Genomic DNA, 12147 nt, shown 5'->3' with positions numbered 1-12147 from the left:
AAAGTATCATGGCCCAAAGTGTGAACTTACCAGACGTGACTCCCTCATTACAGGCCTCAGTTGTGGAAGGATGTCAGCTGCCTGTGCACATGCTGAAAACCGACGAGTGCGTAAGTTGCTTAGATTAATTTATGGTCAGGTTAGTGTGGACACCTCTTGAAGATCAACACTGGACCATTAATGCAGCTTCCAGTTGGCACTGCAAGCTTGGTGTCCAGACTCACTTTGTTCTGGACCATGGTGATTTGCTTAGGTGGTGGATAAGCCACAGTGCCATGAGTCAGTGCGCATTCCCCATGCCGATAGTGACGCCAAACTTGCGTGTTCCAGCATTGGCCGAGATTGTCAGCACAAAGGATGAGGATGGCCGACAGAGGTTCTACGTCCACTACATTGACTGTGAGTGGTGGTGGCCGGCAGCGGGTAGGGCGCTGTCTGCCGGCCGCGCGTCTCCTACGGTCCGCTGTCTGCCCGCCGCGCGTCTCCCAGCCTTATAACTGCGATCATAAGATGCGAGTCGGTGCGTTGCGACTGCGCTTCGATATGTGGCCTCAGATGGGGAGAAGCATCGAAGGCCAGGTTCTATCATTCTTATCACGACATTCGTCCCATGGCAGCCTGGTGATTGGAGAGGCCATCCATTCAGCTCTGCCATGGTCTGGTGGTGTGTCATTTGCTTACAACGCTTGCAAGCGAGTGCTACCGTGTCTCTGGGAGCTGGCAGAGTGGAGGTGCCTCGCCGGACTAGTCGGACTCGTGCGCTGGTGAGACGGTGGCTGACATGGGCCGCCCGCCCCACCTCTCAGACAACAAGCGGCTGGATGAGTGGGTGACAGAGGAGCGGCTGGATCTGCGGCGCATCCAGTTCCCCCGGAAGGACAGAGATGCGCCCACCACCACCACCCAGGGTACAACGACTGGGCTGAACACACCCAAGAAGGTAGGCCTCATCAGTGTGTGGAGTGTCAGCTGGCTTCGGCGGAGACTTTTCCCCTGGACAATACCTGGCCGCCTGACGGTTTGCTTACAGATCACTGTGTCAATGGAGGTGTAATTCGGTGTGCCATTTGCCTTAAGACTGGACGGTCGGCCGGCGTGAAGGGAAGACATACCCATCTATCGCTCACTCTTGTGCTGGTTTCTTTCACACACTGGTGCTGTGGTATGTTGCATTTGTTCTAGTGCCGGACGTACACTTCCTGTCCGATTTAGGTCATCCTGGCGCCTTCAGTTGTAGGGATTTAAATTCATCGGCCAGTCTGGCGGGAGGTCGAGCCACTTGTCTGTCGTCACCTCCTGGGGCTGTGTGAGTGTGTGGTCGTCCCTCCCGCTGACTCGGACCTGCCCCTTGTCCCGACTCTACCCTAACCCTACTTGCTTTTTCCACACCCCAATTGAACCAGAACGCTCGGAACCCCAGTCTGCCGTGACCCCTCCTGTGTCCTATGCCCCAGCTCACGTTGACCCACCCCTCGAGCCCAGACCCGCCTCCCGTCCCGACGGTCCAGCCGGTGCCGACCGGTCGCGTGCGCCGGCCCCGCTGACGGGGCGTGCCCGGCCCGTCTGCAGAAGGAGCCGTCCAGTACGCTGCCGTCGCGGTCCGGCTCACCGGTCCAGTCACCCGAGCCGCACCACATGGCCGGCACGCCCAACGTCCTGTCGGCCGCCCTGCTCAGAAAGAAGGCGCAGAAGCGCAAGCTGCCCTCCTCCGAGGAGGTACGACCCGGTCAGGCGGCCAAGCCGAGTAGCGGGCGACCGCTGACGTCATGCTGTCTTCGGGTGGGAGCCGGGAGCGGCTGGGTGGCGGCCAGGTCGCCAGGTTATTCACCAGCGGTCCGGACCCGAGCCCGCCGCGCTGAGAGGGGCCATTGACTGCTGTGGGGTACCGGCTGCTGGTATCGACTGCTCTGGGGTACCGGCTGCCTGGTACCGACTGCTCTGGGGTACCAGCGTCAGCCGGTGGGTGCGGCCAGTGTTGTGCTATGCCAGCAGCTTGCTGTCGGTTGAGGGGAGACACTAGGATCGGCATGACCCTGCGACATGACATTTGTTCGAACTGAGTCACCTGCTCGATGTCTCGTGACCCATGACCGTGACGTGGCCAGACTGTGACCTCGCGCTGCCGGATTCAGGGGGAGCGGCCGCGGGGCGGTTCTGAGGGGTTGTACGGCACACTTTCGGCCACCATCGGCCCCATCGTCACCACGCCTGAGCTGTGGCTCCGTTCTGAGGTGACCTGTGAACGGCGACGTGACCGGTGACCCGGTGACCGGCGCAGGGCCAGCCGCCGGCCAAGCTGGAGCGGCGGGACGGGCCGGGTGCGCCGGAGCCGGCGTCCGAGCCGGTCGACCCGGGTTCGGCCGTGCCACGCACCGGCAGCATGGCCGTCCACCAGGACGACGTGGTGACGCGCGTCAAAAACGTCCAGATGATCGAGCTCGGTCGCCACCGCATCAAGCCCTGGTACTTCGCACCTTACCCTCAGGTGAGAGCGGTACTGCACTGGTACTGCACTTACCAGGCTGCTGCGCTGCTTGTTATTATGGTTGTAAGCACTGGGAGCGTAATTGACTCCAAGAACATCGATTTCGTCATTTACAATGACCACATCTCTTCAGTGTCAAAAACCGGCTTTTTCCAGAATGCCAGTAAGAAATAAGCCTGCTGGCGTCATCTGTTGTGTTAAAGCTTACGAAAGCTCATGAAATGAAAACAAAATCCAAGCTCGACAAGGACCAGCATTGCAGTGCATTTCTGGCATATGTTGACTTCCTAAAGTCGACGGGCACCATTCACTTGTGTTGAATGATTTTCGTCATACACTGATGTCTTTGAACTCCGTCTGTGTTGTATGATCTTCATAGTACAGATATGTCTCATCTCGCGCACACGACGCCGAGAAAAGCATCTTAGTGGGGTATGTACAGTGGTTAATATGGTAACTGATAGAAGATGAAGAGCAGGGAGGCAGTCATGCCATGCCTGGGACGCTGTCGTTTTTCGTCTGTGTGGAGAAAGGCGATGTTTACCAGCCTGCTGCAAGAAGGCTTAGAACAAATATTGATCAAATTCTTCTGTGGTCATATTTCAGGAAATGACCAAGATGGGGTGCATATACCTTTGCGAGTTCTGTCTGGCATACAGGAAAAGCTCGAAGTGCCTGGAGAGACACATCGTAAGTGAACGTTATGCTAAATTGCTGCTCACTGTGTTCACAGCAGTTTGCGTGAATTGTGCTCAAGTCGAAGTTGTTACGCTTACCAAACATCACCCTTCGTTCCCCGTCGCGTTATCACAATTCATCCACGTTAACATGAATACTCTTGCACACCTCTTCTGCGCATGCTTTCTTATGGCGTAGGGCTCTTCACATGAAGAATGTCGACTGCAGCATAATTTTCGTAATAATGCGTAGACTGAAATGTGTGAGGGGCTCGGGTTAGAATTAAGAACAAATATAGACCCAACGGCCCGCGATCCACCGGTTGCATTGCATGTGAAAGGACGTATTTGGCGTACTTTCACCCCTAATCTTGTTATGCACCTGTCACGTTTCCACAGAAAAAGTGCAAGCTAAAGCACCCTCCGGGTGACGAGATCTACCGCAAGCACACCATCTCCTTCTTCGAGGTGGACGGCCGGAAGAATAAAGTGTACGCGCAGAACCTCTGTCTGCTCGCCAAGCTCTTTCTCGACCACAAGACGCTGTACTACGACACGGATCCGTTCCTCTTCTACGTGATGACCGAGTGCGACAGTCGCGGTAACCACATCGTGGGGTACTTCAGCAAGAGAAGGAGTCGACCGAAGACTACAATGTTGCCTGCATCCTGGCGCTGCCGCCCTACCAGCGGAAGGGCTACGGCCGGCTCCTCATAGAGTTCAGTGAGTGCTGTTCAGCCGGGTCTGGGATGAACGGGAGTCGGTGTGGCTGCTCAGCCGGGTCTGGGGTGAACGGGAGTCGGTGTGGCTGCTCAGCCGGGTCTGGGGTGGACGGGGGTCGGTGTGGCTGCTCAGCCCGGTCTGGGGTGGACGGGGGTCGGTGTGGCTGCTCAGCTGGGTCTGGGGTGGACGGGAGTCGGTGTAGCTGCTCAATCGGTGCTAGGACCGACGGGAATCGGTGTGGCTGCCCAGCCGGGTCCGGGATGGGCGGGAGTCGGTGTGGCTGCTCAGCTGGGTTTGGGGTGGACGAGAGTCGGTGTAGATGCTCAGTCGGTGCTAGGACCGACGGGAGTCGGTGTGGCTGCTCAGCCGGGTCTGGGATGGGCGGGAGTCGGTGTAGCTGCTCAGTCGGTGCTAGGACCGACGGGAGTCGGTGTCGCTGCTCAGCCGGGTCTGGGATGGGCGGGAGTCGGTGTAGCTGCTCAGTCGGTGCTAGGACCGACGGTAGTCTGTGTGGCTGTTCAGCAGGGTCTGAGATCGACTTGAGTCAGGGTGGTTGCTCAGTTGGGTCTGGGACGCTGGACCGGGGGAGTCCGCGTGGCTGCTCGGCCGGGTCTGGTATGGAACCCGAGAGATGCTGCGCTTACTCTGATGTGGAGGTCTGTGGTATGTGGATGGTTTGTGTTGCAACTAACCTTGGTACATGATTACTTCAACCGAATAGCCAAGTTGGAGTTAAATATTTTTAGAACTGAGCGTGTTAGCATTTTTTTTTCTTTGTCAGCTATTCAATTTTAACGATATTCCTCCTAGGTGTTGTCTTCGGCATGAACAGTATGATGCACATGGTGAAGGTGATAGGTACGCTATTGGCTAGTATCGTGGCCCTTACGGCTTGTTGAGCCGGCACGCCGTGGCTCAGTGTAAGTTCAACTTTGTTCTTCAGTTGGTAGCTGGCCGATTTCCGGCATGGTAATATCTTGACGGCCAGAAAGTCAAAATTTGAAGGAAAATCTCCTCGGTCTGCTCGGTTCCTTCAGAACCTGTCCGCGTTAGAGTGCGAGTGCGGCTGGTACCGGAGCCAACCACGGTCCGCGCCGGCAGGTTACGAGCTGTCCAAGTTCGAGGGCAAGACCGGCTCGCCGGAGAAGCCGCTCTCGGACCTGGGCCTGCTCTCGTACCGCAGCTACTGGTCGCAGGCCATCCTAGACCTGCTCATCAACACCAAGCGCTGGAGGGCCAGGAGACGCCGCAGATCACTATCAGGTCAGCGCCCGCCGCTTACAGAGCCGGGCCCAGTCGTCTGTCCCCCCCCCCCCCCCCCCCCTCCTTCCTCCCGCCGATGCAGAGATGCCACAGATTACCGCCAGATCAGCGCCCCGCCGTATCAGCTTAATGTCTAATCTTTTTTACTGTCTTGGCGATGGATATCCGCGCATCTCCGGGACAATGCACGAGCTAGTTACGAAAATGTTGCGAGCTGCGCATGCTGCTAATACCACGTGCGCCAAGCAGTTAATACCACGTGGCCGGCGAGCGGGCCACGCTGGCCACAGGTCCTGTTCCCCAGCAGTGCTGTTTGGTGGTCACAGGTCCTGTTCCCCAGCAGTGCTGTTTGGTGGTCACAGGTCCTGTTCCCCAGCAGTGCTGTTTGGTGGTCACAGGTCCTGTTCCCCAGCAGTGCTGTTTGGTGGTCACAGGTCCCTGTTCTCCAGCAGTGCTGGTTTGGTGGTCACAGGTCCCGTTCCCCAGCAGTGCTGTTTGGTGGTCACAGGTCCTGTTCCCCAGCAGTGCTAGTTTGGTGGTCACAGGTCCTGTTTCCCCAGCAGTGCTGTTTGGTGTCACAGGTCCTTGGTTCCCCAGCAGTGCTGTTTGGTGGTCACAGGTCCTGTCCCCAGCAGTGCTGTTTGGTGGTCACAGGTCCTGTTCCCCAGCAGTGCTGTTTGGTGTCACAGGTCCTGTTCCCAGCAGTGCTGTTTTGGTGGTCACAGGTCCTGTTCCCCAGCAGTGCTGTTTGGTGGTCACAGGTCCTGTTCCCCAGCAGTGCTGTTTGGTGGTCACAGGTCCTGTTCCCCAGCAGTGCTGTTTGGTGGTCACAGGTCCTGTTCCCCAGCAGTGCTGTTTGGTGGTCACAGGTCCTGTTCCCCAGCAGTGCTGTTTGGTGGTCACAGGTCCTGTTCCCCAGCAGTGCTGTTTGGTGGTCACAGGTCCTGTTCCCCAGCAGTGCTGTTTGGTGGTCACAGGTCCTGTTCCCCAGCAGTGCTGTTTGGTGGTCACAGGTCCGTTCCCCAGCAGTGCTGTTTGGTGGTCACAGGTCCTGTTCCCCAGCAGTGCTGTTTGGTGGTCACAGGTCCCGTTCCCCAGCAGTGCTGTTTGGTGGTCACAGGTCCTGTTCCCCAGCAGTGCTGTTTGGTGGTCACAGGTCCTGTTCCCCAGCAGTGCTGTTTGGTGGTCACAGGTCCTGTTCCCCCAGCAGTGCTGTTATGGCGGTCACAGGTCCTGTTCCCCCAGCAGTGCTGTTAGAGGGAGCGCAGGCTGGCGCCGCTGCTGTGGAGGACATCCGCGGTGTGGTGGGCGGCGCATGTCGTCGCGCGGCCGCTGCTCACTCAAGTCCGTCCTCGGTGCTCCTGATCGCCCTCCAGCTGTCGTTCGTGGCGGCTCCGTGCGTAGAGTTGGGTGAACGGGGCGGATGCGTCGGGTGCGATTATGTGACGTCATGCCTGAACTCGGGCATCGATGAACATGCTGTCTGTTTTCCAGCGAGATCTCCGAGCTGACGAGCATCAAGAAGGACGACGTGATATCCACCCTGCAGTGGCTGAACCTGATCCACTACTACAAGGGCCAGTACATCATCACGCTCAACAAGGAGCTTATCAAGACGCACCTGCGCAGCATGGGCAAGCGCACGCGCACCATCGACTCCAAGGGCCTGCACTGGACGCCCCGCGACTGGTCGAAGCGGGGCAAGTGGTGACCAGCGGGTCACGGCGGTGCGCCGTGACCCGCCCGTAGTCAGCCGTCCCGCCGCTGTGCGCCGGGCTGCCCCCGGCTTGTGATCCGGCGGTGGCGGGGCGACGGGGCACCTCGGCTGTGTAGACCGGCCCGCCGGCCGAGCGTCGACTGAGCTGCCGTTCGTGTTGTGATCCGGCGGTGGCAGGGCGGCGGGGCACCTCGGCTGCGCAGACCAGCCTGCTGGTCGAGCGTCGACTGAGCTGCCGTTCGTGTTGTGATTGCGCCGTTTTCAATACAGCTTTTGCAGTCGGCAGTGCCGTTTCGAAGAAGGTGGCTGACGGAGATCTTTGAAGGCGTGCTACGTGACATGCAGTGAGGTCACACTTGATGGATCGTGTGTATTTTTCCGTCGTAGGGTCTCCATGAAAAATATAGGGATTTTGGGCTAAGCGGCGCCAGTACATGGCGCCAAAACGCATCGTTTTTTTTCTCATCAGATTCTGTGAAGTAACGTTCTATAAACGCCCCTCAGTACGCAGTCCTACAACCGACTTCATCACCGCACCTTGTAGCAAGAAAATTCCGACACCTTTGATCTTAAAAATAGCCGCACGTATACCACATACCAGCTATTTCGACCACTCTCGGTTTCTCTGGGGCGTCAAAAGCTGTCACGTGTTGAAGTCGCCGAATACCAGATGAATTTTTGACACTGCCAGTTTTACCACGTCATGCCGGGTAAGAGCAACGAGCGGACAGGTTGAAACCCATGCAAACGTATTTCAGTCAAATCTATGTACCACTTGCATTGCGGTTTTAGACGCAAAAGTGCGGTGACAGAGGCAGGGGCGAGGTCGGGTCAGTGCGTGTGGTGGTCTTCCGCAAGCCAATCTAACTGATGCATTTCCAGACAGCGTGCCACACGGTGAGTGGAATGATACCGTTGTGGAGATCTCATATATGTATTAAAACTATCAGGCAATACCTCGTACATTATTTCCCATTAGCTCCAGAACGTGCACCTTTCGATTTCCTTTAAAATCACGACAGGCTTAGACAAGGGTAGACATATCAGGGATGCTGTGCAAGAAACTTGGTTAGGCCACGATGAGCTTTTTAAACGAAAGAGTGTTTGCCCAATGCAAAATGAAACATGAGTTAAGAAGCTTTGCCGTCCTTGCGACTCGAACATTGGAATACCAGTCCGGCATCCTCACGCTGCGCTACGCTGTTCAGAGCCGACGCCGACGAAGTTGAGAAATGGGGCGGCGAGCTGTGTAAGTAGTTTTTGACGCTTGAAAAACGTAAGACTTTACGCCCTAGGAAAAAAGTGGCACATAGGTTGGCAGATAATTAAGCAATCTTTTGCATGATGCAAATCGGCTGGGTATAATCCAATATGTGGCCTTTCGAACCTCGCAACAAATCCTACAGCACAGGCGCAATGGGCTCCAACTCCCCCATGACGTCATAAGCCGTCGCCCAAATCGATCGAACACCCGAATGACAACCTGATTATATGACCTCAGTGGCGTCCACCGAAAATGCTTCCGGCGCCGAGCAGAAATGGTCACATGATCCAGGGGCGCAGTCCGAATTGTTTGGAAGGGATGGCCTGCGGCCCGCCGAGTGTTCATCTTGCCGATTTTTTTACTTTCTATCGGAAACCCTCTATGATGAAAAAGAAATCTGGGCCTAAGGACGAAGCCCGGACCCAGGACACCTCCCCGTCTGCGCCCCTGATGTGACTGGCCTGAGACTACAACAATGCGTGCAAAAATAGTTCACACATATATTCGTTCCACACACATACACAGATTCGGGCACAATATAACGGCTACGACGCTTACAACATACGTAATACTAATCACCCACTAGAATACAAAAAATACCTACACCTGACGAGACCGGACAGGACCGAACGGGACCAAACGGTGAGTGCTCAGCGGGACCAGACTGCTCCAGAAAGCAACCAAGGGAAAGGCTAAGGGGACGTGCCCCCCCCCCCCCCCCCCCCGGCTCCTGAACCAAGAGGAATGAACCTCGCCGGAATGGGTTAGACCGAATAAAACGGATGACATCGTCGGAAAAGCCTGTCCCACTGGCAGCTGATAACCTTGCTGGAGAGCTTTCAGCACAGCACATGAATCTTTTGCGATGACATCATCTATTCTGTCTGGTCCACCCCATCCTAGTTCTGGCGAGATGGCCGCAACGGCGATTTCAAACCCACAGGATGCCATTTAAAATGCTCTTAGTCCTGCATCGCTGTTGCGAGCCTGCGCACACGATGCCATTACGGGAGAGCCTATGGGTGGCAATGTAATTTGCTGATGGTTCAATGCCAAGGAGCGTGATGGCCAGAATGCGGCGGCCCAGCAAAAATACGCGTAATAAGCGTAGGCGCCACAGAGTGCATTTGTTAACGCTGCTATGAAGCTATCAGCGTCCAGTAAACCAGTTCCCTTCGATGGCGTCATGTATTTCATTTGGACGACGTTCCATCCCAGTTCTGGCGGAACGGTCGCAGTGGCGATTGTTATACGCACAACTTACAATTTAAAGTGCTTTAAGTCGTGCACGGTATGTGTGACCATACACATATATTACTGTTGGAGAGTGCTCGGACGGCAGTGTGATCTGCTGATCAGCCGCCCTGACCTTTCTGTGCAATTCGGCCGTCACACAAACATACTTTTTAGCGCTTGCAAAGATGCCTACGGAGTGTATTTGTTAGCAATGGTAGAAGGCTATCAGCGTCCAATACATCAGCCATTTTGGATGACGTCATCTCCTTTATTCGACCGACCGCCATCCCGGTTCTCGCGAGACTGTCGCAGGATCGACCTTTAAACGTATGGATTTGAATTGGAAATATGTTAGTCTTGAGACCTAGTCATGGCCATTCACACGCGATGTCATTGTGGAAGTCCATTCCCACAACAATGTAAGTTGCTGATCGGCAACATCCCCGTTTTTGCTTAAATCATCTCAAGACAGTGCATTATTAAACAGCGTAACGGTTAGCCCAAGACGCCCCGGGACAAATACTCATAAGGCCACATAGAGACTGTCGAGAGCTGAGAGCTGGTTTGCACATGCTCGCAGCTGGCGTGCACGGCCAAAGGTCTTTCAAATTGTCGTCAGCAAATTTGAAATCGCCACTGCGGCCGTCTCGCCACAATTGGGACGTGAGATAAAAAAAAAAACGAAAGAAAACAGGACAAAACAAAATAGAAACAGACCACGTCAATGAAACAGGCAGATATACTGGCATCTGATATGTATATATATATATATATATATATATATATATATATATATATATAGCTCGATAGCAGCGTTAAGCAATGCACACAGAAGCTCTTTTTGCGCGGGCTTATCCGTATTTTTGCTTGGACGCCGAATGCTGACCATCATCCTACTTTGCAAACACCGTCTCGGGGCGATTTGAACATGAAAGCTCATGTCAGCTGATTAGCAAATTATATTACTGTCCAAGCGCTCTCCCGCACTGACATTGTTTGCGCATGTTCATGCCCGCCACGCGCGATTAAAAATTGCAAGCTGTAATTAATGTAAAACCGCAAGCTATAATCTTAAATTGCAAGCTGTAGGTTTAAAGGTCGCCGCTTGCGGCTGCACGTAGGTTTTTCCGGGCCGCCGTGTTGCTGGTCATGAAGCTACTGTGCAATGCACCGTCTCGGGCCGATTTGAACAAATATGGGACTTCGGATGATCAGGGAATAGATTGTTATCCGAAAAGTCTACCTCAAGAACATCGTGTGCGCATGTTCGCACCCGCTGTGCAAGAATAAAGTATGAATTAAAAATTGCACGGCCTACGTCTACAAATCGACGCTAAGACCGCTCCGCCAGAACTGTGATGGAACAATCATCTAACAAAATAGACGGCGTAATCGGAAAAGATTGATATACTTGAACTCAGGTGTCCCTATATATATATATATATATATATATATATATATATATATATATATATACATGCTCCATCTGCCCGCTCCCCGCTTCCATCATCCCGCCCCCACCCACACCCAAACACTGACTGACCTCTCCTCTTCAAAAGAGCAATGATCGTAATTTTGCAGGTCTCCAGGATAACTTCCTGTTGTAGTTTTGAGAATAATTGTGTCGTACTGGGTTTTAGACAAATTGCATGATAATGTTGCCGTCCGATTTTCTGTAGTCGTGGCACGTGCGCTAAGTCCCCCACCTCCAAACTAATCGCATTTCATTTAGGTGGGGACTTAGCCGTCCTGAAGTAAGTTAGGTCGTTAACCCTATTATTGGCTGTATCAAGAAAATCATGGATTAATTCGATCAATCGGAGCCGTCAAAAATTAACCGGGGCCATAATAATGCACACGTTTTTTATGTCGGCGACACAATATCCCTCAAACACCATTCTAGCTTATTGAACCTGATCCAATGTGTCCGCTCAGGTATCCAGCACTGACCAACAGGGTGGTTTACGGCTCTTGCCATGTCGGGAGCGTCCGGCACCGCTTCAAGACGATCGACAGGGGCACCGACCCTGCGGCGCCGGGACCGTCGGAAACAGCCTCACCGGGCAGGCGGAGGTGGGCGTCAGGATACAGCGTGCGTGGACGGAGTTTCCCGTGCTCAGGGCGCTCGCGCAATGCCTGATACGGACTGAGGGAACAGACGCCTTCATGCGACGCTGGCACAACTCCACCAGTGCCGGCCGGCGTTCTATGCTGCACGGCTGCCCTCAAGCCGAGGGGCGAAACGCCACGCGCATCGGTGTTCAGCCAACGGCAGCGTCGCGCCGCCGCCCTGCCAACCTTCGTGGCCGGACCCGTGCCTCCGCTGGCGACGGGCCAAGGTGGCGGCAGGACTGCGGATCGCGGCTAAAGTGCAGCAGATGGCCGACGAGCGGCTGCACTTCACAGCCTCGCTTAGGCTGTGCGACTGCAAATTGTGCCCTTGGACGCTAAGACAATATGCAGCGACACAGACACAACGTGGCCTCTTTCTAGCAGTGGCGAGCGCCTTCTATGGGTTTGTTTGCTAATACTGTTTCTGTCGTGATCGTTGCGGAGCGCAGGGAGACTGGGTTTATTTGGAGTGAAACGCAAAGCGTGTCATACCTGGCGTTGAGAGATACATTGGTCTATATCATCGAGAAAAGATAATACAGCCGGGCAGCTTTTGTTGGAACTGGGCTCATTCGGAAACTGGTTTGGCAGCCTCCGATGTATGACGTGATGTGGCTTCCTTTGCGTGCGTTTATGTGTCTCTTGCTCTGTATGTGTGTGTGTGCGCCTG

The 12147-nt window shown here is 54.7% G+C and overlaps 1 protein-coding gene across 1 annotated transcript; it reads left to right on the top strand.

The window, feature by feature from the left end:
* Positions 1 to 277: 277 nt before the first annotated feature.
* On the top strand, positions 278 to 7150 carry LOC119093305 (histone acetyltransferase Tip60-like). Its single transcript, XM_037216249.1, is given in 10 exon segments — positions 278 to 399; positions 807 to 940; positions 1570 to 1716; positions 2279 to 2485; positions 3092 to 3175; positions 3562 to 3787; positions 3790 to 3885; positions 4987 to 5114; positions 5117 to 5148; positions 6643 to 7150. Coding segments are annotated over 10 exon segments (1374 nt in total). The 5' UTR covers positions 278 to 296; the 3' UTR covers positions 6860 to 7150.
* The last annotated feature ends 4997 nt before the right edge of the window (positions 7151 to 12147 follow it).

Source organism: Pollicipes pollicipes, unplaced genomic scaffold (assembly GCF_011947565.3).
Source record: "Pollicipes pollicipes isolate AB1234 unplaced genomic scaffold, Ppol_2.1 Scaffold_4002;HRSCAF=4701_pilon_pilon_pilon, whole genome shotgun sequence".
NCBI lineage: Eukaryota > Metazoa > Arthropoda > Thecostraca > Pollicipedomorpha > Pollicipedidae > Pollicipes > Pollicipes pollicipes.
The sequence above is the reverse complement of the archived record's forward strand: the minus strand, read 5'-3'. Positions and strand labels throughout refer to the sequence as shown.